At 46.3% G+C, this 24,673-nt stretch overlaps 2 protein-coding genes across 41 annotated transcripts in view; one reads left to right on the top strand and one right to left on the bottom strand.

Moving 5' to 3' along the window:
• MED1 (mediator complex subunit 1) overlaps positions 1-10,992 on the bottom strand; it is a 47,374-nt gene extending 36,382 nt beyond the window's left edge. For both annotated transcript variants that reach the window (XR_010133808.1, XM_055388262.2), the window contains exons 1-5: positions 10,748-10,992; positions 7,491-7,597; positions 3,214-3,292; positions 284-338; positions 47-179 (exon numbers count right to left, since the gene is read on the bottom strand). Coding sequence is in view for 1 of the 2 variants with exons in the window: in XM_055388262.2 (XP_055244237.2) it covers positions 47-179; positions 284-338; positions 3,214-3,292; positions 7,491-7,597; positions 10,748-10,772 (399 nt within the window). In the remaining variant the exon portion in view is untranslated. The remainder of the gene's footprint in view (positions 1-46; positions 180-283; positions 339-3,213; positions 3,293-7,490; positions 7,598-10,747) is intronic.
• Positions 10,993-21,062: 10,070 nt separating this feature from the next.
• The window catches only part of CDK12 (cyclin dependent kinase 12), a 105,715-nt gene continuing 102,104 nt past the window's right edge, over positions 21,063-24,673 (top strand). For 20 of the 39 annotated variants that reach the window (XM_055388178.2, XM_063706449.1, XM_063706450.1 and 17 more), the window contains exon 1: positions 21,065-22,756. In XM_055388178.2, the coding sequence (XP_055244153.2) occupies positions 21,711-22,756 (1,046 nt within the window). In that variant the 5' untranslated portion in view covers positions 21,065-21,710. Of the gene's footprint in view, positions 22,757-24,673 lie in introns of all 39 variants that reach the window. The other 19 variants (XM_055388181.2, XM_055388180.2, XM_055388188.2 and 16 more) reach the window with 4 other exon arrangements.

Genomic DNA, 24,673 nt, shown 5'->3' with positions numbered 1-24,673 from the left:
CCTAAGTAAACCCCACAGATTCCAGTGAAATATCAACAACACATACCACAGGATTCTCCCCATGGTGAGCCACTTTTACATCACAAAGCTGTCCTGCAGGATCTAACTGCACTTCCACATAGAACATATCTGACGTGATGTAACATTCAGTGCCACTGGCACTGAGATGAGAGCCCAGTCTAGCAGGAACAAATCAAAACAAAAATTAATAGAAGACACATAAATAAAGCCACCCAAAGTTAACACTAAGTTAAACATTTCTGCCTACAGAAAGACTACTTACCCATTCTGTCTTGCTATGGACTCCAAACGATCAGTCATTGCTGGTAAAGATGTTACTATAAAAGGATGAAAAAAGGAAGTCACAAAGAATGCTCCAAATGACTTAAATGATATTCTTTTAAGACAGAAAGATTCATCCTTCCAAAACCGTAAACATATTCAGTAGTTCAAATGCTTGTAATTTACATAAAGTTCATTGATTAGGGTTAGCTGTGGCCTATGCAGTACTAAAGGTCAAAAAAAAAAGATCTATTTGAAAAATTACCGAACCTTTCTCCTCTCCAGTTTTCATTACTCCTTATGTGGGACAAGCTGCCTTTAACTTAAGACACATTTATCTGCTAATGATAGAATAAGGAAGATTAACATTAAAACTAACATTTAAAAAAACTCAACATTAACAACACCATTAATCACAACAGTCAAAAGGTTAAAACAATCCAAGTGTCCACTAGCAGATGAATGGATAAATGAAATGTATATACATAAAGAGGAGTATTTTTCAACCTTAAAAAAGAAAGAAATTCTAATAAATGCTTCAAAATAGATGAACCTTGAAGACATTACGTTTAGTGAAATAAGCCAGTCACAAAAGGACAAATATATGATTCCACTTATATCAGGTTTACAGAGTAGTCAAATTCATAAAGACAGGAAGCAGAATGGTGGCTGCCAGGGACTGGGGGAAGGCGGGAATGGGACATTACAGAATGTAAGCTTGGGAAGATGAGTGAAGTTTTACAGATGGACAGTGGTGATGATTATACAATAATATGAATGCACTTAACGCTACTGAACTATACACTTAGAAACAAAGAAAATCGTAAATTTTGTTACCTATATTTTACCACAATTAAAACAGAAAAAAAGGCCTCGTGCGGTGGCTGACGCCTGTAATCCTAACACTTTCGGAGGCCGAGGCGTGCAGATCACAAGGTCAGGGGTTCAAGACCAGCCTGACCAACATGGTGAAATCCTGTCTCTAATAAAAATACAAAAATTAGCCAGGTGTGGTGGTGCGCGCCTATAATCCCAGGTTCTCGGGAGGCTGAGGCAAGAGAATCTCTTGAACCCGGTGGGGGCGCAGTGGTTGCAGTGAGCAGAGATCGTGCCACTGCACTCCAGCCTGGGTGACACAGCGACACTCTGTGTCAAAGAAAAAAAAAAAGAAAGAAGAGAAAAAAAGGTAAAGAAGATAATACTCAGCTGAGACTGGGCAAAGTGGCTCACGCCTGTAATCCCAACACTTTGGGAGGCCAAGGCAGGCAGATCACCTGAGGTCAGGAGTCCAAGACCACCCTGGCCAACATGTTGAAACCCCATCTCTACTAAAAATCCAAAAATTAGCTGAGCGTGGTAATGGGCGCCTGTAATCCCAGTTACTCAGGAGGCTGAGGCAGAACAATCACTTGAATCCGGGAAACGGAGGTTGCAGTGAGCAGAGATCGCACCACTGCACTCCAGCCTGGACGACAGAGTGAGACACCGTCTCCAGAAGAAAAAAAAAAACCCTCAGCTGAATTAGGTTCATTTCTGGTGGATCACAGTAAAATCTGTTTTTACTTTCATTATTCCCCAAAAATAGAATTAGTCATTATAAGCATGAATAATCAAGCTCATGACTTGTATTTTACATTTGCTTTCCTGGAAATTTGCTCCATAAACACCGTAAAAATCTTTTTAGAGTTAAAATGTCCATCTTCTGGACAGGCATGGTAGCTCACGCCTGTAATCCCAGCAATTTGGGAGGCCGAGGCGGGTGGATCACGAGGTCAGGAGATCGATACTATCCTGGCTAACACGGTGAAACCCCATCTCTACTAAAAATACAAAACATTAGCCAGGGGTGGTGGGACGCGCCTGTAGTCCCAGCTGCTTGGGAGGCTGAGCCAGGAGAATCGCTTGAACCCAGGAGGTGGAGGTTGCAGTGAGCCAAGATTGTGCCACTGCACTCCAGCCTGGGTGACAGAGTGAGACGCCGTCTCGGGAAAAAAAAAACAAAAAAACAAAAAACGTCGCGAGGTGCAGTGGCTCGCGCCTGTGATCCCAGCACTTTGGGAGACCAAGGTGGGCAGATCACCTGAGGTCAAGAGATCGAGACCAGCCTGACCAACATGGAAAACCCTGTCTCTACTAAAAATATAAAATTAGCCGGGCATGGCGGCACATACCTGTAATCCCAGCTACTTGGGAGGCTGAGGCAGGAGAATCACTTGAACCCAGGAGGCAGAGGTCGTGGTGAGCCAAGATTCCACCACTGCACTCCAGCCAGGGCAACAAGAGCGAAACTCCGTCTCAAAAAAAAAAAAAAAAAAAAAGTCCATGTTCTTATCGAGATTAATCAGAAATAAACGTGAAGGGAAAAAAAACTTTTCCCAGGTATCTTTTTTTTTTTTTTTTTTGAGACAAGTCTTGCCCTGTCGCCCAGGCTGGAGTGTAATGGCGTGATTTTGGCTCACTGCAACCTCTGCCTCCCCAGGTCACACTGTTCTCCTGCCTCAGCCTCCCGAGAAGCTGGGATTATAGGTGCCCGCCACCACGTCCAGCTAATTTTTGTATTTTTAGTAGAGACAGGGTTTCACCATGTTGGCCAGGCTGGTCTCAAACTCCTGACCTTGTGATCCGCCCACCTCAGCCTCCCAAAGTGCTGGGATTACAGGAGCGAGCCACCGCACCCAGCCTCCCCAGGTATCTTATATTACCCTTCATCATTTCTCTTTTAAATCTCTATCAGCCTCCAAAACAGGATCAAAAATAAATGTTTCAAACTTTAGCAAAAAGCTCATTCCAACTCCATAAATGAATGCAAGAGCAATATCTAATATATAAAGTTGACCTACCTCAATTTTTTACTTCTAGTTTAAGTATAAAATGGTCCTTCTTGAACTGGGGGTTTTGTGAAATCAGCATATTTCAAAAGTGTTCACAAACCTTTGAGAGCCTTCTGCAATGTCTCCAAACAGCTGACCAAATGTTGATGCCCTCCAGAACTCATCACAACCCTCTTCTCCTGTGTCAAGTGGGAAAACATTTGAGGTGAAAATTAACCAGGCCAACAGTGTTTTAGGTAAACATACACATTATCCTAGTAGTAATATTGCAGGACAGTCTATAGACTCAATATAGTCTATAGATTTTGTAGACTATATAGAGTAACACTGGTCTACAAGTGTTACTCTGTCCATCCATGCAAAGGAAGAAAAATCCATATATATGAGTGTAGAAAAAGGTATTCCTCAGCCAGGCACGTGGCTCATGCCTGTAATTCTAGCACACTGAGAGGCCAAAGCTGAATAATCACTTGAGTCCAGGAGTTCGAGACCAGCCAAGGCAAGATAGAGAGATCCTGTCTCTATTTAGTCAAAAACAAAAAAGAAAACGTTGTATTTCCACATCTAAAACAAAAAAACCTTTAGAGAAACATTAGGAAGAATCAAAATGTAATACATGAGATCTGCCTCCTGTGGAAGTGACCACATGCTAAGATATAAACAGTTAAATAAGATGGCTCAGGAGATTTGGTAGTGTACAAATTTAACAAGGTGATTTGCATGTAATCTGAGAAACACAACCAAATTTTAAGAAAATGAGATCGACTCTAAAAAACAGAACATATAGGCTGGGCGCGGTGGCTCACGCCTGTAATCCCAGCACTTTGTGAGGTCAAGGCGGGAGGATCACGAGGTCAAGAGACTGAGACCATCCTGGCCAAAATGGTGAAACCCCGTCTCTTACTAAAAATACAAAAATTATCTGGGCGTGGTGGTGCACGCCTATAGTCCCAGCTACTCAGCAGGCTGAGGCAGGAGAATCGCTTGAACCCAGGAGGCGGAGGTTGCAGTGAGCCAAGATCACACCACTGCACTCCAGCCTGGCGACAGAGAGAGACTCTGTCTCAAAAAAAAAAAAAGAAAAAGAAAAGAAACAGAACATGTAGTCCAGAAAAGGGACTTCCAAAGAACAAAAACTTAGCCTAGTTTGAGGCCGGTTGCAGTGGCTCACGCCTGTAATCCCAGCACTTTGGGAGGCCAAGGCGGGCAGATCATGAGGTCAGGAGTTCGAGACCAGCCTGGCCAACATAGTGAAACCCCATCTCTACTAAAAATACAAAAATTAGCCAGGTGTGGTGGTACGCGCCTGTAGTCCCAGCTACTCAGGAGGCTGAGGCAGGAGAATCGCTTGACCCGGGGATGCAGAGGTTGCAGTGAGCCGAGATCACGCCATTGCACTCCAACCTTGGTGACAGAGTGAGACTCCATCTCAAACAAAACAAAACAAACAAACAAACAAAAAAAACTTAGCCTAGTTTTCCTAACCCTATCCAGTGAAGAAGTTTCTCTCTGAAAAACATTCCAGTCCCTAAAAACGTGAACAGTTTTCTGGTATAAGGATAGTTTTCCAGGCTTTTCCAGGTTGCAAATAAATCTATCTCACTGCTCTAATTCTCCCTTACAAAACAAAGTAATTTATTAATAATCTGAAATCTCTTGATTCTTGACAGGAGAAGAGGTGCTCTGGTCAATGAATACCAGTATTATGAAAACTGGAAAACTAAACGTTTTGTCATAAATTAATAAATAAGCATATAGTATGTCAGTTGTTGAAAACTCTTTTTTTTTTTTTTTGAGATGGAGTCTCGCTCCGATGCCCAGACTGGAGTACAGTAGCATGATCTTGGCTCACTGCAACCTCCACCTCCCGGGTTCAAGCGGTTCTCCTGTCTCAGCCTCCCGAGTAGCTGGGACTACAGGCGCCTGCCACTATGCCCGGCTAATTTTGTCTTTTTAGTAGAGACAGGGTTTTACCTTGTCGGTCAGCCAGGGTTTTACCTTGTTGGTCAGCCTGGTCTCGAACTCCTGACCTCAGGTGATCGACCTGCCTCAGCCTCCCAAAGTGCTGGGATTACAGATGTGAACCACCGCGCCCAGCCATGAAAACTCTATAAAACCTTGATGTACCAATAAAATTAGGTTTCTGAATCTGCAAAACTGAGAAGTAGACAAGCAAAGTCATGGTGACCAAACCAAGAGAGTGGTACCCAAAGAGAGGGCCTTATTAGCCACCTGGAATCCTTCTATCTCACAATGTCTCTCTAATGACAGTATCATTTACAGAACATATTTCAAGCTAGAATTTGGTTGCCTTAAGGAATAAAAATGACAACCTGGGCCAGGCACAGGGGCTCACACCCGTAATCACAGCACTTTGGGAGGCTGAGGCAGGTGGATCACAAGGTCAGGAGTTCAAGACCAGCCTGGCTAACATGGTGAAACCCCATCTCTACTAAAAATACAAAAATTAACTGGGCATGGTGGCGGGTGCCTGTAATACCAGCTACTCAGGAGGCTGGGGCAGGAGAATCGCTTGAACCCAGGAGGCGGAGGATGCAGTGAGCCAAGATCCCACCACTGCACTCCAGCCTAGGCGACAGACAGAGATTCCGTCTTTAAAAAAAAAAAAAAAAAAATGAATCCGCCAGGCACGGTGGCTCACACTGTAATCCTAACACTTTGGGAGGCCAAAGTGGGTGGATCACTTGAGCCCACAAGTTTGAGACCAGCCTGAGCCACACAGTAAAAACCTATTTCTGGCTAAGCGCAGTGGCTACGCCTGTAATCCCAGCACTTTGAGAGGCCGAGACGGGTGGATCACGAGGTCAGGAGATCGAGACCATCCTGGCTAACACGGTGAAACCCCATCTCTACTAAAAATACAAAAAGTTAGCCGGGCATAGTGGCAGGCACCTGTAGTCCCAGCTACTCGGGAGGCTGAGGCAGAAGAACGGCATGAACCCGGGAGGCAAAGCTTGCAGTGAGCCGAGATCGCACCACTGCACTCCAGCCTGGGTGACAGAGCGACACTCCATCTCAAAAAAAAACGATTTCTACAAAAAATATAAAAAACTAGCTGGGCAGCCGGGCACAGTGGCTCACACCTGTAATCCCAGCACTTTGGGAGGCAGATCACGAGGTCAGGAGATGGAGACCATCCTGACCAACATGGTGAAACCCCATCTCTACTAAAGTACAAAAAATTAGCCAGGCGTGGTGGCGTGCGCCTGTAGTCCTGGCTACTCGGGAGGCTGAGGCAGGGGAATCTCTTGAACCTAAGAGGCGGAGGTTGCAGTGAGCCGAGATCGCACCATTGCACTCCAGCCTGGCCACAGAGCGAGACTCCATCTCAAAGAAAAAAAAAAAAAAAAAAACTAGCTGGACATGGTTACATGCTCCTGTTGTTCCAGATACTAGGAGGCTGAGGTGGGAGAACCACCTGAGCCTGGGAAGTTGAAGCTGCAGTGAGCCATGATCGCACCACTGCACTTGAGCCTGGATGATAAGACCTGGTCTCAGAAAAAAGAATGAATCAAAAACTCTACTAGTACAGGCTGGGCATACCTAATCTGAAAATCAAAAATCTGAAATGCTCCCAAATCCAAAACCTTTTTAGCATTCACAATGATGCCACCAAGGATTTCACACCTGACCTCACATAACAGGGTCACAGTCAAAATGCAGTCAAAACGGCTGGACGTGGTGGCTCACGCCTGTAATCCCAGCACTTTGGGAGGCGAAGGCAGGTGGATCACCTGAGGTCTGGAGGTCAAGACCAGCCTGACCAACATGGAGAAACCCCGTCTCTACTAATAATATAAAAATTAGCCGGGCGTGGTGGCACATGCCTGTAATCCCAGCTATTCGGGAGGCTGAGGCAGAAGAATCACTTGAACCTGGGAGGCAGAGGTTGCAGTGAGCCGAGATCGGGCTATTATACCCCAGCCTGGGCAACAAGAGTGAAACTCCGTCTCAAAAAAAAAAAAAAAAAAAAAACTTAGTTTCACACACAAAAGTATTAAATATATTATTAAATACGTTGTATAAAATTACCTTCAGGCTATATCTATAAGGTGTTTATGAAACATAAATAAATTATGTGTTTAGACTTGGGTCCCATCCCCAAGATATCTCATTATATATTTGCAAATATTCCAAAATCCAAAACAATCCAAAATCTAAAACACTTCCGGTCCCAAGCATTTCATATAAGGGATATTCAACCTGTAGTATAGATACAATAGACTCCTAAAGTTGAAACCACCATGTATTCAGATGTTTTATGAAGATAGTATGAACACATCTACATGGGGAGCTTAGCGTATTAAGAATAATTATCTAAGCAAAACACTTTACCCACTTCACCACAATCCTTACCATGACTTGACGCACAAGCTTAATGGTTTCACTCCAGGGTCTATTTTGGTTAAATTTTGCATGGAGCCGTTCCAGGAGAGAACTCATCTTACTCAGCTTTTCTGACTCTATGATTTAAATCAGAAAACGTTATCAGTAACTGTTCTATCAAGACCATCCACAGTTTTCCTTGCAAAATAAATTCCCACACTTCATCTCAGTAAGAATTCAGTTAAAATATTTTCCAAAATCATTTTACTTCAAAATATCCAAAGAAGACATTTTTAATGGCAAGATGACACACAAGTTATGGGTCTGATGTAAGGAATACCATACCACTGGACTGTTTTCTATCCAAACTTTTTTTTTTTTTTTTAAAGACTAAGTTTCACTCTTGATGCCCAGGCTGGAGTGTCAAATCCTGTCTCTACCGAAAATACAAAATTAGCCGGGTATGGTGGTGCATGCCTGTAATCCCAGCTACTTGGGAGGCTTAAGGGAGGAGAATTGCTTGAATCCAGGAGGCAGAGGCTGCAGTGAGCCAAGATCACACTATTGCACTCCAGCATGGGCAACAGAGCGAAACTCTGTCTCAAAAAAAAAAAAGAAAGAAAAAAATTAGCCAAGCCTTCTGGCATGTGCTGTAGTCAGTCCCCAGCTACTCTGGAGGCTGAGGCAGAAGGATCACCTCAGCCTGGGAGGTCGAAGCTTCAGTGATGAGCCTTGATCACACCACTTACTCCATCCTAGGCAACAGAGGGAGACATTGTGTCAAAAAAAAAAAAAAAAAAAAAAAGTTATTGAACTGGGCTAGAGAGGAAAATTTTAAAAAAAGAAAAAAAATAAATGAAAATGCTGGCTGGGCGCAGTGGCTCACGCCTGTATCCCAGCACTTTGGGAGGCCAAGGCGGGTGGATCACCTGAGGTTGGGAATTGGAGACCAGCCTGACCAACACGGAGAAACCCCATCTCTACTAAAAATACAAAATTAGCCGGGCTTGGTGGTACATGCCTATAATCCCAGCTACTCGGAAGGCTGAGGCAGGAGAATCACTTGAACCCAGGAGGCGGAGGCTGCAGTGAGCCCAGATTGCGCCACTGCACTCCAGCCTGGGCAACAAGAGCAAAACTCCGTCTCAAAAAAATAAATAAATAAATGAAAATGCTAAAAAGACAGCAGTGAACAAACTAGACAAAAACTCCTACTTCATGAAGTTTCCATTTTTACACTTGTTGTCCCCTTGCACCCAAGGAGTACATCTTTCTTTTCTTTTTTTTTTTTTAAGACAGAGTATCACTCTGCAGCCCCAGCTTGAGTGCACTGGCACAATCAAGGCCTATTGCAGCCTCAACCTCCCATGCTCCAGGATCAAGTGATCCTCCCAGCTCAGCCTTCAGAGTAGCTGAGACTATAGCTAATTTTTCCTTGAAACAGGGTCTCGCTCTGTCGCCCAGGTTAGAGTGCAGTGGCATGATTCTGGCTCACTGGAGCCTTGACCTACAGGATTCAGGTAATCCTCCCACTCAGCCTCCCAAGTAGCTGGGACTACTGGCTTGTGCCACCATGCCTAGCTAATTTTTGTATCTGTTGTAGAGACAGGCTTTTGCCAGGTTGTCTAGGCTGGTCTCCAACTTGTGGGCTCAAGTGATTCGCCCGCTTCGGCCTCCCACGGTGCTGGGATTACAGCCTTGAGCCACTACCTGGAGCTAATTTTTTTTATTTTTTATTTTATTTATTTTCAATTTTTTTTCTTTCTTTTTTTTTTTTTTTTTTTTGAGACGGAGTTTTGCTCTTGTTGCCCAGACTGGAGTCCAGTGGCACCATCTTGGCTCACTGCAACCTCCACCTCCCGGGTTTGGGTGATTCTCCTGCCTCAGCCTCCCAAGTAGCTGGGATTGCAGGCATGCCACTGTGCCTGGCTAATTTTGTATTTTTAGTAGAGAAAGGGTTTCACCATGTTAGCCAGGCTGGTCTTGAACTCCTAACCTCAGGTGATCCGCCCACCTCAGCCTCCCAAAGTGCTGGGATTACAGGAGTGAGCCACCACACCCGGCCTTTTTTTTTTTTTTTTGAGACAAAGTTTCGCTCTTGTAGCCCAGGTAGGAATGCAATGGCCCAGTCTTGGCTCACCACAACCTCCACCTCCTGGGTTCAAGCAATCCTCCCGCCTCAGCCTCCCAGGTAGCTGGGATTACAGGCATTCACCACCACGCCCGGCTAATTTTGTATTTCTAGTAGAGACGGGGTTTCTCCATGTTGGTCAGGCTGGTCTCGATCTCCCAACCTCAGGTGATCCACCCGCCTCAACCTCCCAAAGTGCTGGGATTACAGGCGTGAGCCACAGTGCCCGGCAATTTTTTTATTTTTTTTGTAGAGACAGGGCCTCACTATGTTGCCCAGGCTGGTCGCGAACTCCTGGGCTCCAGGGATCCTCCAGCCGCAGCCTCCCAAAGCGCTGGGATTACAGGTGTGAGTCACTGCTCCCGGCCTCACCTTTCGACCTCTGCTCCAAAACACACTCCTTGTTTTTCTTGAGAAACCTGCTGATAAATATCTGTACTTCGATGCTCCAACATTTTTTGAGCGACTATTACGTGCCAGAAACTATACAAAAATAATCAGGCAAGGACCCTAATCTGCAAAGCTCAGAGGAAACTGGAGAAGATAAACAATAACACAGTTCACTGTATCAACAGAACTATGCCCAAAATGCTAAGGCAGCATCTTAGCCGGAGTGTGGAACTTTAGAAAATCTTAGTAAAGTTCCACAGAAAAGTTGTTTTTCTGCAGTTCGTAGTTCGGTCAATAAAAGAACGAAATTCAGCGCACTTTAAAAATACACAATGGCACAGGATCTGAACACTTGACATTGTAGAGAACTGCTGGCTGCTAATAAATATAAGGACCTAATCATTTCATTGATGCCAAAATAGTCTCCAGTACGTTTACACACAGCCCTAAATTTATTCAGGCGTCTCTTCTGGAACGAGATGTAAGCTGATTTTGTATTCATTTGCCCCGTCTCCCACCACTTTAGGCCAAAAGTGCCCTACTCGAGCATGAAATCTTCACAGAAGTTGAGAGTCCCCATCGCCCTAAAGTCGAAGCTCTATAATCACCAAGGAGGGTATAGTGACAATCTAAAACTAATACACATTCCCTCTCCTGGACTCTGTGCCCCTAAAGTGGCCCCCATGGGACATCTGCAAGAACCTCCTCTCACAAACTGGCTCCCCCAGTTGTGTCCCGCCCCCTCCTTTCCCCTACAGTCACTTACCCTCGGTTTCCCCCTGAGCTTTCATCCTGAAGGCGAGGAGAAGCTAGATCCGCCACAAAAGGATAAGCCCTTCCCCACCACTAACGGAGGAAACAAGTTGGCTCGGGATCCCGGGACGCAGGGCACCAGCAGTCCCTACTCTTCCCGGGAAGGATCAATCTGAAGTCCCCGGCGGCAAGAAGAGAAGGGTGCTCGAGGCCGCCGCCATCTTCCGCAACGGAACTTCCCAAAATTCGCGAGATAAACCGCGGTCCTGCCAGAGAGAGGAAGAGGACAGGGCATCGAAATCTCGCGAATATTGGTCAATGCGTGGGCCTCGCGAGATTTCCTTCAGCCCAGTCTTCCCTTTGATCTGAGCTGTCTCAGGCCTCGCGCCTCTGGATATTAAACCTGCCGGCCGGTAGCTTTCGGCTCCCCTGCGGAAACCGCCATTTTTTTTTTTATTTTAGCAGTTAAACAGCTCGCAAATTAAAATCTCCAGATCCCTGTACTGAAAGACTAGCTTTTCTTTTTTTCTTAATTTTTTTTTTTTTTTGAGATGGAGTCTTGCTCTTGTCGCCCAGGCTGGAGCGCAATGGCACGATTTCGGCTCACTGCAACCTCCGCCTCCCGGGTTCAAGCGATTCTCCTGCCTCAGCCTCCCGAGTAGCTGGGATTACAGGCACCCGCCACCACGCCCAGCTATTTTTAGTAGAGACGGGGTTTCGTCGTGTTGGCCAGGCTGGTCTCGAACTCCTGACCTCGCTGTCCGCCCGCCTCGGCCTCCCAAAGTGCTGGGATTACAGGCATGAGCCACCACACCCGGCCAAGACTAGATTTGCAAAGGCTATTGGTATCAGGAATGTCTTATGAAAGGTAAGTTTAACCTGAGATACTAGATGCAATAATTACATCCTAAGAAAGATAGTGGCGCATTGTAACATGACGTTCAAAGCGAGCCTATAGCACAGTTAATTCCCCTTTTCTCATTTTTTTAGTTTCAAAACTATTTCTGGCTAGGCGCAGTGGCTCACGCCTGTAATCCCAGCACTTTGGGAGGCCAAGGCAGGTGGATCATCAGGTCAGGAGTTTGAGACCAGCCTGGCTAACATGGTAAAACTCCGTCTCTACGAAAAATACAAAAATTAGCCAGGTGTGGTGGTGCGCTCCTGTAATCCCAGCTACTCGGGAGGCTGAGGCAGGAGAATCGCTGGAACCCGTGAAGCGAAAGTTGCAGTGAGCAGAGATCGCGTCACTGCACTCCAACCTGGGTGACAGTGAGACTGTCTCAAAAAGAAAAAACTATCCTTTACTATCCTCAAACTAAGTGTTCTTCACTTAGTAAGCATCTGTGGAGTCCTCATATGTGTATATTTGGAGCTGCTAAAGAAACATGAAAACACGGCTGGTCGCGGAGCTACTCAGGAGGCTGAAGCAGGAGAAGTGCTTGAACCTGGGAGGCAGAGGTTGCAGTGAGCCGAGATCATGCTACTGCACTCCAGCCTGGGTGGCAGAGCAAGACCCTGTCTCAGACAAATAAACAAACATGAAAACACAACCCTAGCCCTTGATAGACTAATCTTATTTAGAGTTCCGAAAATATGATTGGTCACTATAATCATAGGGGCTCAAAATTTTTTCATTAATTATTATGCCCTAAGTACCAATGCCAGATACCCAACTACACTTTATCATGGAAACTCTATACAAATAAAAAAATAATGTCTGTACTAAGTGTTGCTAGGAAATTTTTAACTTTATAAAGCTTATAAATAAACTTTACTAACTTCTGGTTACAGAATGGAATGAGAAGTTATCATTTGTCATCTGAAAATGCAGATGAAAGACACCATTGGAAAAGTTCTACTCTAGAAGATAAGAGAGCAATGTCCTTTGGGAGGCTGAGGCAGGTACTTGAGATCAGGAGGTCGAGACCAGCCTGGCCAAAATGGTGAAACCCCATCTCTACTAAAAATACAAAAAATTAGCCGGGTGTGGTGACACATGCCTGTAATCCCAGCTACTGGGGAGGCTGAGGCAGGAGAATCACTTCAATCCGGGAAGTGGAGGTTGCAGTGAGCCAAGATCGTGTCATCGCACTCCAGTCTGGGCAATAAGAGCAAGACGGAGTCTGAAAAAAAAAAGAAAGCCATGTCATTAAACAAGAAAAGTATTCAAGGTACATACAGGAACAGTATATATAGGAAAATGGGTACAATGGGCAAATTGTAAGTGACTAAGCTTTGAAGGAGGCTCCAAAGGACTCTTTTTTTTTTTTTTTTTTTTTTTGAGACAGTGTCTCGCTCTGTCGCTGAGGCTGGAGTACAGTGGCACAATCTCGGCTCACTGCAACCCCCGCCTCCTGGGTTCAAGCAATTCTCCTGCCTCAGCCTCCCAAGTAGCTGGGACTACAGGTGTATGCCACTCCGCCCAGCTAATTTTTTTGTATTTTAGTAGAGACAGAGTTTCACTATGTTGCCCAGGCTGGTCTTGAACTTGAGCTCAGGCAATCCACCCACGTTGGCCTCCCAAAGTGTTAGGATTACAGGCATGAGCCACTGTGCCCGGCCCAGAGGACTCTAAACCTAAAATGTAAACTAACAAATTGGTTTGTTGGGGAAAAAGAGCTATTGAAACTTTAGTTAAATATTTCTTCTTGTGTACAGCCTAAATGGAAACTTTCTGACTTGTTTTAGTAGATTTGCAGGCTAAGTATTGCCATCACCTGACTGATCACTTGGGGTTCACAGAGTTGCCCTGACTCTCTGCCCTTGAAGGTTATGCAAATAAAGCAAATGGAGCAGTCCTGGAATTTCTGAGTTCAAAGTTTTTCTGTATAATGAAGCAACCCTTATTTTACAAAAGCACTATTCTCACCAGTTATTGGATCAATACCTGCAGTTTACAGTAGATATTGTATTTTAAAATTTAGATACAGCCTGAGATTTTCTGCTGCAGAATTTTATTCACCAAAAAGAGGAATACCATGTTAGGGAGATTATCTAAAAGAAAGAGAGAGAGAGAAAGAAAGGAAAAGAAGGAAGGAAGGGAGGGAGGGAGGAAGGAAGGATAGTTCAATACAAAGTACTGGTTTAGTATGTAGAAGTGAGGTGTCCTGGCTCCAGGCACTTTCTACACTTAAGTGTCAACATGGTCCAATCTAACTCCTTCTCAGTCTCAGTTTAACCTATATTAGATGTCGATAATAAGTGGCTCATGCCTATAATCCCAGCCCTTTGGGAGGCTGAGGTGGGTGGATCACTTAAGGTCAGGAGTTCGAGAACAGCCTAGCCAACATGGCCAAACTCTGTCTCTACTAATAATACAAAATACAAAATAATACAAAAAAATTAGCCGGGCATGGTGGCGCATGCCTGTAATCCCAGCTATTTGGGAGGGTGAGGCAGGAGAATTGCTTCAACCCGGGAGGTGGAGGTTGCAGTGAGCCGAGATCCTGCCAGTGCACTCCAGCCTAGGCCACAGATTGAAACTGTTCTCAATAAGCATAATAATAATAATAGGCCTGGTGCGGTGTGGTGGCTCATGCCTGTAATCATGCCACTGCACTCCAGCTTGGGCGACAGAGGGAGACTTAGTCTCAAAAAAAAAATAAAAATAGTAATAAAAATAACATAATTTCATTAGTTTATTTATTCAATTGAAATTTATTGATGGGATTAAAAGAGTTCCGTGAAAAATTTTAAAGTGCTATAGAAATTCAAGATATTATAAGTTCAAAGTTTCAGAGATAAAGCTTCATTCATTCATTAGTTACTGGTCTCTAATTGGCTTCAAGAGGCAGTAACAGATAATTTTGAAAGGTTCAGCCAGGTGCAGTGGCTCACGCCTGTAATACAAACACTTTGGGAGGCCGGGGCGAGCAGATCACGAGGTCAGGAGATCAAGACCATCCTGGCCAACACAGTGAAACCCGGTCTCTACTACAAATACAAAAAATTAGCCGGGCATGGTGGCAGGCACCCGTAATCCCAGCCATTTGGGAGGCTGAGGTAGGAGAATGGTATGAATCCGGGAGGCGGAGCATGCAGTGAGCCGAGATCGAGGCAAAGTTTGCAGTGAGCCAAGATCGCACCACTGCACTCCAACCTAGGTGACAGAGTGAGACTCCGTCTCAAAAAAAGAAAAAAAGTTTCTGCTGGTGTTTAATCTGGATAATCAATTTAATTCTTCCAGATTTTGACACATCACCGATGCCTTCTGTCGTCTTCACTTTTCCATTCTATTGTGGGTACATCGTGAATTAAAGACTTGATCTCAGCCAGGCACAGTGGCTTGCACCTGTAATCCCAGCACTTTGTGAGGCCGAGGCGGGGGGTGATCACAAGGTCAGGAGTTCAAGACCAGCCTGGCCAAGATGGTGAAACCACGTCTCTATTAAAAATTAAAAAAAAAATCATCTGAACATGGTGGCAGGCGCCTGTAATCCCAGCTACTCAGAAGGCTGAGGCAGAGAATTGCTTGAACCTGGGAGGCGGAGGTTGCAGTGAGTCGAGATAAAGCCATTGCACTCCAGCCTAGGCAACAGAGGGAGACTCCATCCCAAAAAAAAGGCCAGGCGCGGTGGCTCACACCTGTAATCCCAGCCCTTTGGGAGGCCAAGGCGGGTGGATCATGAGGTCAGGAGTTCAAGACCAGCCTGACCAACATGGTGAAACCCCGTCTCTACTAAACATACAAAAATTAGCCAGGCATGGTGGCATGCGCCTGTAATCCCAGCTACTAAGGAGGCTGAGGCAGGAGGATTGCTTGAACCAGAGAGGCAGAGGTTGCAGTGAGCCAAGATAGTGCCACTGCACTCCAGCCTGGCAACAGAGCAAGACTCCATCTCAAAAAAAGAAATTAAAAATAAAAACCTGATCTCATTTAAAAGACAGAAAAATCAGGGTGAATTTTGTTGAACTCATGACAACAAACCCATGCCAACACTTACTATGGCTGACTGGTCACTACATTTAATCAGCCCAGGAAGTCTCATGCCATCTGTCATCATGTAAAACATTCAAGGCCAGACACAGTGGCCCATGCCTGTATTCCGAGCATCTTGGGAGGCCAGGTGGGAGGATCCCTTGAGCCAAGGACTTCAAGAGCAGCCTGGGCAACATAGCAAGACCCCGTCTTTACAAAAAATAAAAAAAAAAATTAGCCAGGCTCTGTGGCTTACACCTGTAATCCCAGCCAGGAGAGGCTGAGGCTGGAGGATTGCTTGAGCTCAGGAAGTGAAGATGGCAGTGTGTCAGCCGGACACAGTGGTTCACACCTGTAATCCCAGCCCTTTGGGAGGCCAAGGTGGGTGGATCACCTGAGGTCAGGAGTTCGAGACCAGCCTAGCCACATGGCGAAACCCCATCTCTACTAAAAATACAAAAATGAGCCGGGCATGGTGGCAGATGCCTGTAATCCCAGCTACTCAGGAGGCTGAGGCAGGAGAATCACTTGAACCCAGGAGGTGGAGCTTGCAGTGAGCCAAGATCGTGCCATTGCACTCTAGCCTGGGGGACAAGAGCGAGACTTCATCTCAAAAAAAAAAAAAAAAAGACTGCAGTGTGTCATGGTCATACCACTGTACTCCAGCCTGGGCAACAGAGCAAGACCTTGTCTCAAGAAAATAAATCCAGGGTGTCCTGGCAACACTGTACTCCAGCCTGGGCAGCACAGCAAGACCTTGTCTCAAGAAAATATATCCAGGGTGTCCTATCCTCCTATAGCGGTGAATAAGGAGTGTTCACAACTGAGTTCCAGTACTTGTGTTTTCTTTTTTTTTTTTTTTGGAGACAGTTTCACTCTCGTTGCCCAGGCTGAGTGCAATGGCACCATCTCATCTCACAGCAACCTCCACCTCCCGGGTTCAAGCAATTCTCCTGCCTCAGCCTCCCGAGTAGCTGGGCTTACAGGCATGTGCCACCACGCTGGGCTAATTTTTGTATTTTTAGTAGAGATGGGGTTTCTTCTTGTTGGTCAGGCTGGTCTTGAACTCCTGACCTCAGGTGATCTGCTTGCCTCAGCCTCCCAAAGTACTGGGATTATAGGCGTGAGCCTCCATGCCTGGCCCGTGTTTTTCTTTTTTCTTTTCTTTTTTGAGGCAGGTTCTTGTTCTGTTACCCAGGCTGGAGTTCAGTGGCATGATCATGGCTCATTGCAGCCTTGACCTCCTGGGCTCAAGTGATCCTCCCGTCTCAGCCTCAGAGTAGCTGGGACTATAGGCAAGCAACACCATGCCTGGTTAATTTCTTGTTTTTGTTTGTTTGTTTTTTGTAGGGACGGAGTCTCGCTCTGTCGCCCGGGCTGGAGTGCAGTGGCATGATCTTGGCTCACTGCAAGCTCTGCCTCCCGGGTTCAAGCAATTCTCCTGCCTCAGCCTCCCGAATAGCTGAGAATACAGGCCCACACCGCCACGCCTGGCTAATTTTTTTTTTTTTTTTTTTTTTTTTTTTTTTGAGACAGAGTTTCTCTTTTGTTGCAGAGGCTGGAGTGTGATGGCCCAATCTCGGCTCACTGCAACCTCCGCCTCCTGGGTTCAAGCGATTCTCCTGCCTCAGCCTCCCGAGTAGCCGGGATTACAAGCATGGGCCACCATGCCCAGCTAATTTTTTTGTATTTTTAGTAGAGACGGGGTTTCTCCATGTTGGTCAGGCTGGTCTGGAACTCCCGACCTCAGGTGATCCGCCCGCCTCAGCCTCCCAAAGTGCTGGGATTACAGGCGTGAGCCACCAAGCCCGGCGGCTAATTTCTTTTGTATTTTAGTAGAGATGGGGTTTTACCGTGTTGCCCAGACTGGTCTCAAACTCCTGAACTCAGGCAATTTGCCTGCCTCGGCCTCCCAAATTGCTGGGATGACAGGCATGAGCCACCTTGCTCGGCCTGTCATTTCTTGTATTTTTTTGTAGAGACAGATGTCTCAACATGTTGCCCAGGCTGGTCTCCAATTTCTGGGCTCACGAATTCCTCCCATGTTGGCCTCCCAAATTGTTGGTTTTACAGATGTCAGCCACCACACTCAGCCCTTTTTTCTTTTTGTTAGCCACTTTTTTATTTTTTAGACGGATTCTCACTCTGTTGCCCAGGTTGGAATGCAGTGGTGCAATCTTAGCTCACTGCAACCTCTGCCTCCCAGGTTCTAGTGATTCTCATGCCTCAGCTTCCTGAGTAGCTGGAATTACAGGCGTATGCCACCATGCCTGGCTAATTTTTGTGTGTGTGTATATATACATATATATATATATTTTGTTTGTTTGTTTGTTTGTTTTTGAAACAGAGTCTTGCTCTGTCACCCAGGCTGGAGCGCAGTGGCACGATCTTGGCTCACTGCAACTTCTGCATTCTGGGTTCAAGCGATTCTCCTGTCTCAACCTCCTGAATATCTGTGATTACAGGCGATCACCACCACGCCTGACTAATTTTTGTATTTTTAGTAGAGATAGGATTTCACTGTGTTGGCCAGGCTGGTCTTGAACTGCTGACCTCAAGTGGTCCTCCCACTTCGGCCTCCCAAAGTGCTGGGATTACAGGCATGAGCCACCGTGCTTGGCCTCTAATTTTTTTTTTTGAGGCAGAGTCTTGCTCTGTTGCCCAGGCTGGAGTGTAGTAGCATGATCTCCCCTCACTGCAATCTCTGCCTCCCAGGTTCACGCCATTCTCCTGCTTCAGCCTCCTGAATAGCTGCGACTACAGGCACCCGCCACCACACCCAGCTAATTTTTTTGTATTTTTAGTAGAGACGGGGTTTCACCGTGTTAGCCAGGATGGTCTCGATCTCCTGACCTCCTGATCTGCCCACCTCGGCTCCCAAAGTGCTGGGATTACAGGAGTGAGCCACTGCGCCCGGCCTATTTTTGTATTTTTAGTAGAAACAGGGTTTCACTGCATTGGCCAGGCTGGTCTTACTCCTGACCTCAAATGATCCTCCCCTCTTGGCCTCCCAAAGTGCTGGGATTACAGGTATGAGTCACTGCTCCCAGCCACTTCTTTTTTCTTGATAGCATTAATTTTACTTCCATAGAAGATCAAAAAGTTGTCGTGGAAAACTTGGTCTTTTTATTTTTTTAATTTTTTTATTATTTACTTATTTATTTTGAGATGGAGTCTTGCTCCGTTGCCAGGCTGGAGTGCAGTGGCGTGATCTCGGCTCGCTGCAACCTCTGCCTCCAGGGTTCAACCTCTGCCTCAGCCTCACGAGTAGCTGGGACTGCAGGCGTGTGCCACCAAGCCCAGCTAATTTTTGTGTTTTTAGTAGAGATGGGGTTTCCCCATGTTGGCCAGGATCGCCTCCATCTCTTGACCTTGTGATCTGCCCACCTTGGCCTCCCAAAGTGCTGGGATTACAGGAGTGAGTGAGCCACTGTGCCTGGCCTGATCTTTTATTTTAGAACCAATATTTATGGACTCAATCATTTAGAGACGGCGGGCGTGGTGGCTCACACCTGTAATCCTAACACTTTGGGGGCCAAAGTGGATGGAATGCTTGAGCCCAGGCGTCCATCTCTACAAAAAAATAAAAATAAAAATTAGCTGGGCTGGTGGCCTGTGCCTGTAGTCTCAGCTACTCAGGAGGCTGAGGTGGGAGGATCACCTGAGCCCATGAGGGGAAGGCTACAGTGAGTTATGATTGTGCCACTGCACTCCAGCCTGGGCGACAGAGCGAGACCCTTCACACACACACACAAAATTAGGTAAAAAAAAAAAAATGTTTTGGATCGCCCTGTGAGCAAAAGGAACAAGAACATTTACAGAGAGTGATTTTTGAGAATTGAGACTACCTTAATTCAGAATGTTTTCTGGTCCTGAATTTACCAGCTGAACTTCTCCATTTTGGACAAGCCCCTTCACTTCTCCATGCCTTAGTTTTCTCACTTATACAACCTATTTCAGAGGACTGTTGTGAAGATGGAATGACTTAAGGTACGCGAAAGTTTTTTTAAAAGTAATAAATGAGGGGCCAGTGTAAGATAGTGTTATTTTCTTGTTAATTAATACTATGCTTTTCTTGTTCATATTATAATCTTTTGTATGAGGATGAAAGGCTAAATTATCCAATAACGGCCATGGGAGGATCTCAAGATGGGATGAACTTTTAGGTTCTGAGATTTGAAGCAAAGATTGGTGAGGAGACAGCACCATAGGATGGAAGATCTTGTGTTTTAGTCTCAGAAAGACATGAATTTGAATGTTGACTGTGGCACTTGTTGGACCAAATTATTCAACTTCCCTGAGGCTGGGATTCCTTTTCTATAAAACAGGGATGAAAATCTCGTGTTTTGCAGGATAATTGTGAAAATTAGAGATAATGTGTGTAAAATTCTTGGCAGGTAGCACACACCCTATATGTGGGAAGCACTGTTAAAACACTCAGGGACTTGGGTTGAAATGTCCCGACATTTGTCTTTTGCTCTGTAAAAAATAATCTCAGCCGGGCGCGGTGGCTCAAGCCTGTAATCCCGGCACTTTGGGAGGACCAGACGGGCAGATTGCTTCATTCTAGGAGTTCAAGACCAAGGATCGCGGATTGCTTGAGTCTAGGAGTTCGAGACTAGCCTGGGCAACATGGCGAAACCCCATCACTACGAATAATAGAAACAAATTAGCACGGCGTGGTGGCGCGACTCTATAGTTCCAAGTACTCGGCAGGCTGAGGTGGGAGGATTGCTTGAGCCCAGGAGGTGGAGGCTGCAGTGAGCCGAGATCGTGCCACTGCACTCCAGTCTGGGCAAAAGAGAGAGAACTTGTCTCAAACAAACAAAAAAATGGCCCGGCGCGGCGGTTCACGCCTGTAATCCTAGCACTTTGGGAGGCCGAGGCGGGAGGATCACTTGAGGTCAGGAGGTCGAGACCAGCCTGGCCAACATGGTGAAACCCTGTCTCTACTAAAAACACAAAAGTTAGCCGGGCGTGGTGGCGGGCGCCTGTAATCCCAGCTACTCGGGAGGCTGAAGCAGGAGAATCGCTTGAACCCAGGAGGTGGAGGTTGCAGTGAGCCGAGATCGCGCCACTAACACTCCAGGCTGGGCGACAGAGCGAGACTCCGTCTCAAAGGAAAACAAAAAACAAACAAAAAAAAGTCATCCTGGTAGTTAAAAGATTTGTTAAAAAGGATGTTAAAATTATTTTGTCACGGAGCCTGGGAGTGTTTGTTTAATCAGTTACCGATAAAGTTTTGGTTAAAAAAAAAAAACCACTCGGTTTGTTCCGTTTCAATAAAGCTTTGCTCAAACGGGGAGCTCCGGGAGCTCATCGCGAGACTCAGGTGAAACGCGTTTCTAGTTTGGGACCTGATCTCGCGTTGTTTGATAAGCAGGAGAATGAGGTGAAAGCGAAGCACGAAACATCGCGAGAGGCTACTGGACTCTCGCGACGATTTCTGGGATTGCCCCTCCCCCCTTCTCCAAGTGCCGTTTCGGTTTAATCTAGTGTGTGACTGAGTCTGTGTGAGGGAGAGAGTGTGTGTGGTGTGGAGGTGAAACGGAGGCAAGAAAGGGGGCTCCCTCAGGAGCGAGGGACAAAGGGGGCGTGAGGCACCTAGGCCGCGGCACCCCGGCGACAGGAAGCCGTCCTGAACCGGGCTACCGGGTAGGGGAAGGGCCCGCGTAGTCCTCGCAGGGCCCCAGAGCTGGAGTCGGCCCCACAGCCCCGGGCCGTCGGCTTCTCACTTCCTCGACCTCCCCGGCGCCCGGGCCTGAGGACTGGCTCGGCGGAGGGAGAAAAGGAAACAGACTTGAGCAGCTCCCCGTTGTCTCGCAACTCCACTGCCGAGGAACTCTCATTTCTTCCCTCGCTCCTTCACCCCCCACCTCATGTAGAAGGGTGCTGAGGCGTCGGGAGGGAGGAGGAGCCTGGGCTACCGTCCCTGCCCTCCCCACCCCCTTCCCGGGGCGCTTTGGTGGGCGTGGAGTTGGGGTTGGGGGGGTGGGTGGGGGTTGCTTTTTGGAGTGCTGGGGAACTTTTTTCCCTTCTTCAGGTCAGGGGAAAGGGAATGCCCAATTCAGAGAGACATGGGGGCAAGAAGGACGGGAGTGGAGGAGCTTCTGGAACTTTGCAGCCGTCATCGGGAGGCGGCAGCTCTAACAGCAGAGAGCGTCACCGCTTGGTATCGAAGCACAAGCGGCATAAGTCCAAACACTCCAAAGACATGGGGTTGGTGACCCCCGAAGCAGCATCCCTGGGCACAGTTATCAAACCTTTGGTGGAGTATGATGATATCAGCTCTGATTCCGACACCTTCTCCGATGACATGGCCTTCAAACTAGACCGAAGGGAGAACGACGAACGTCGTGGATCAGATCGGAGCGACCGCCTGCACAAACATCGTCACCACCAGCACAGGCGTTCCCGGGACTTACTAAAAGCTAAACAGACCGAAAAAGAAAAAAGCCAAGAAGTCTCCAGCAAGTCGGGATCGATGAAGGACCGGATATCGGGAAGTTCAAAGCGTTCGAATGAGGAGACTGATGACTATGGAAAGGCGCAGGTAGTCAAAAGCAGCAGCAGGGAATCCAGGTCATCCAAGCTCCACAAGGAGAAGACCAGGAAAGAACGGGAGCTGAAGTCTGGGCACAAAGACCGGAGTAAAAGTCATCGAAAAAGGGAAACACCCAAAAGTTACAAAACAGTGGACAGCCCAAAACGGAGATCCAGGAGCCCCCACAGGAAGTGGTCTGACAGCTCCAAACAAGATGATAGCCCCTCGGGAGCTTCTTATGGCCAAGATTATGACCTTAGTCCCCCACGATCTCATACCTCGAGCAATTATGACTCCTACAAGAAAAGTCCTGGAAGTACCTCGAGAAGGCAGTCGGTCAGTCCCCCTTACAAGGAGCCTTCGGCCTACCAGTCCAGCACCCGGTCACCGAGCCCCTACAGTAGGCGACAGAGATCTGTCAGTCCCTATAGCAGGAGACGGTCGTCCAGCTACGAAAGGAGTGGCTCTTACAGCGGGCGATCGCCCAGTCCCTATGTTCGAAGGCGGTCCAGCAGCCCTTTCCTGAGCAAGCGGTCTCTGAGTCGGAGTCCACTCCCCAGGTGAGCTATTTGTCTAACAGTCCTTCCTCATTTAGGGTGGGTTGCGAGAAATTGGCATTCAGCGTGTTAACATTGTGTGGAAGCCCGCAGTGTTCATCATTGACTAGAACACTTTGCTGTTGGCTAGTCATTCCAGTGTGTGAATCTGTCTCCCCTTAACCCAGAATTCGAGAAGTGAAGAGTACATAGGCCTCAAACCGCTAAAGGTAGGTACTTCCAGTGGTGGGGTCTTCAGTTGTAAGCTTCTGAGTGAGAAACGTCAAAGGCTTCTGCTTAGTGAGTGGATGGAGTTGATACTAGTTCCCAGAGCATGTCTAGCTATTTCTGTTGCTTAGTTTTAAATTTTTAAAAATCACATTGGTATTTGTGCTTTAGACTCTATGGGACCTGGTTGAAGACTTAAGAAATTGGTATGGAAGTTACTTGCCTAGTTTATCCTATTTGTGTTGTCCACTGAGTCCCCAAACCTGTACATTTATTCATTTCCTACTTGGCACTGTTTTAATTATTTACAAAAGATTCCTGTCTTTTAATTGATGTTTTAGTGGAAATTCAGCTGATTAGTCTGTTACCCTTTTAATGGTATAACCTAGCAGAAATTGGTTCCAAGGACAATTTGGTTTTCTTTACAGCATCATCACTGACCTACCTTGTGACCGCTGACAATTTTCAAAATCTTTCTCTAAAACACATAGTAATAATGCCTTCTTTATATTTTTGCGAGAAAGGCATGCTAGTTTGAAATTTTGTTGTTAGAGTGAATTATTTGGAAAACTGTGTTCTTGTTCCTAGGTAATGAGATGTACCTCCTTTCTGGCCTCACTTCTGTTCACAAAAACAGAATGTGGGCTTTAGTTAGACCTTTGTGGAATCCTAATGTTGCTTTGTGACCTTTAGCAAATGAGTTAATTTCTCCTTGCCTGAGTTGCTTCAGGTGTAAAATGGGAATAATAAATACCTACTTTTAAGGGTTGTGATGATTAAATTAGTCAATTTGAAGTGCATAGCACAGTGCCTTGTACATAATATCACTCAGTAAATTATGAGTGAGGATGTTGAACACTAGTAGAGAAATTGTGCTAATTTGAAAAAAAATCATGCATGACTTTTTTTTTCTTTGAAAGACAAGATCTTGCCCTGTTGCCTAGGCTGGAGTGCGGTGGCATCATCTTGGCTCACTGCAGCCTTGACTTCCCAGGCTCAAGCAATCCGTCCACCTCAGCCTCCTGAGTAGCTGGGATTACAGGTTCATGCCACCACGCCTGGCTAATTTTTTCTATTTTTTTTTTTTTTTTTGTGGAGACTGGGTTTTGCCCTGTTGCCCAGGATGGTCTTGAACTCCTGAGCTCAAGCAGTCCTTCTGCCTCCGAAAGTGCTGGGATTACAGGCATGAGCCACCACGCCTGGCTCATGCATGGCTTTTGTATTTCAGTGTAATTTTTGCTGACTTAAAGTTACAATTCATAAATGGTGTGAGTACATCAAGCTGCAGAGTGTTCCTAGCTGTCAAGGGCTGGAGTTCTTAATGTTTCCTCCTCCATTTTATTATAAAAAATTTTCCAGCACAGAAAGGTTGTAGTGAACACCCATATATGTAACACCAAGATTCTACAGTAAATATTTGCTGTATCCAGGCTGGGCAACATGGTGAGGCCCCGTTCTCTACAGGAAAAAAAAAAAAATTAGCTGGTCGCGGTGGTGCACATCTGTAGTCCCTACTGCCTGGGAGGCTGAGGTGGGAGGATTGCTTGAGCCTAGGAAGTCAAGGCTGCAGTGAGCTGTAATCACACCACTGCACTCCAGCCTGAGCAACAGAGTGAGACCCTGTCTCAAAAAAAAAAAAAATTGGGCCAGGAGGAGTGGTTCACACCTGTAATCTCAGCACTTTGGGAGGCGGAGGCGGGCGGATCACGAGTT

The sequence above is a fragment of the Gorilla gorilla genome, chromosome 4 (assembly GCF_029281585.2).
Source record: "Gorilla gorilla gorilla isolate KB3781 chromosome 4, NHGRI_mGorGor1-v2.1_pri, whole genome shotgun sequence".
NCBI lineage: Eukaryota > Metazoa > Chordata > Mammalia > Primates > Hominidae > Gorilla > Gorilla gorilla.
This window is presented reverse-complemented; position numbering and strand designations above follow the sequence as displayed.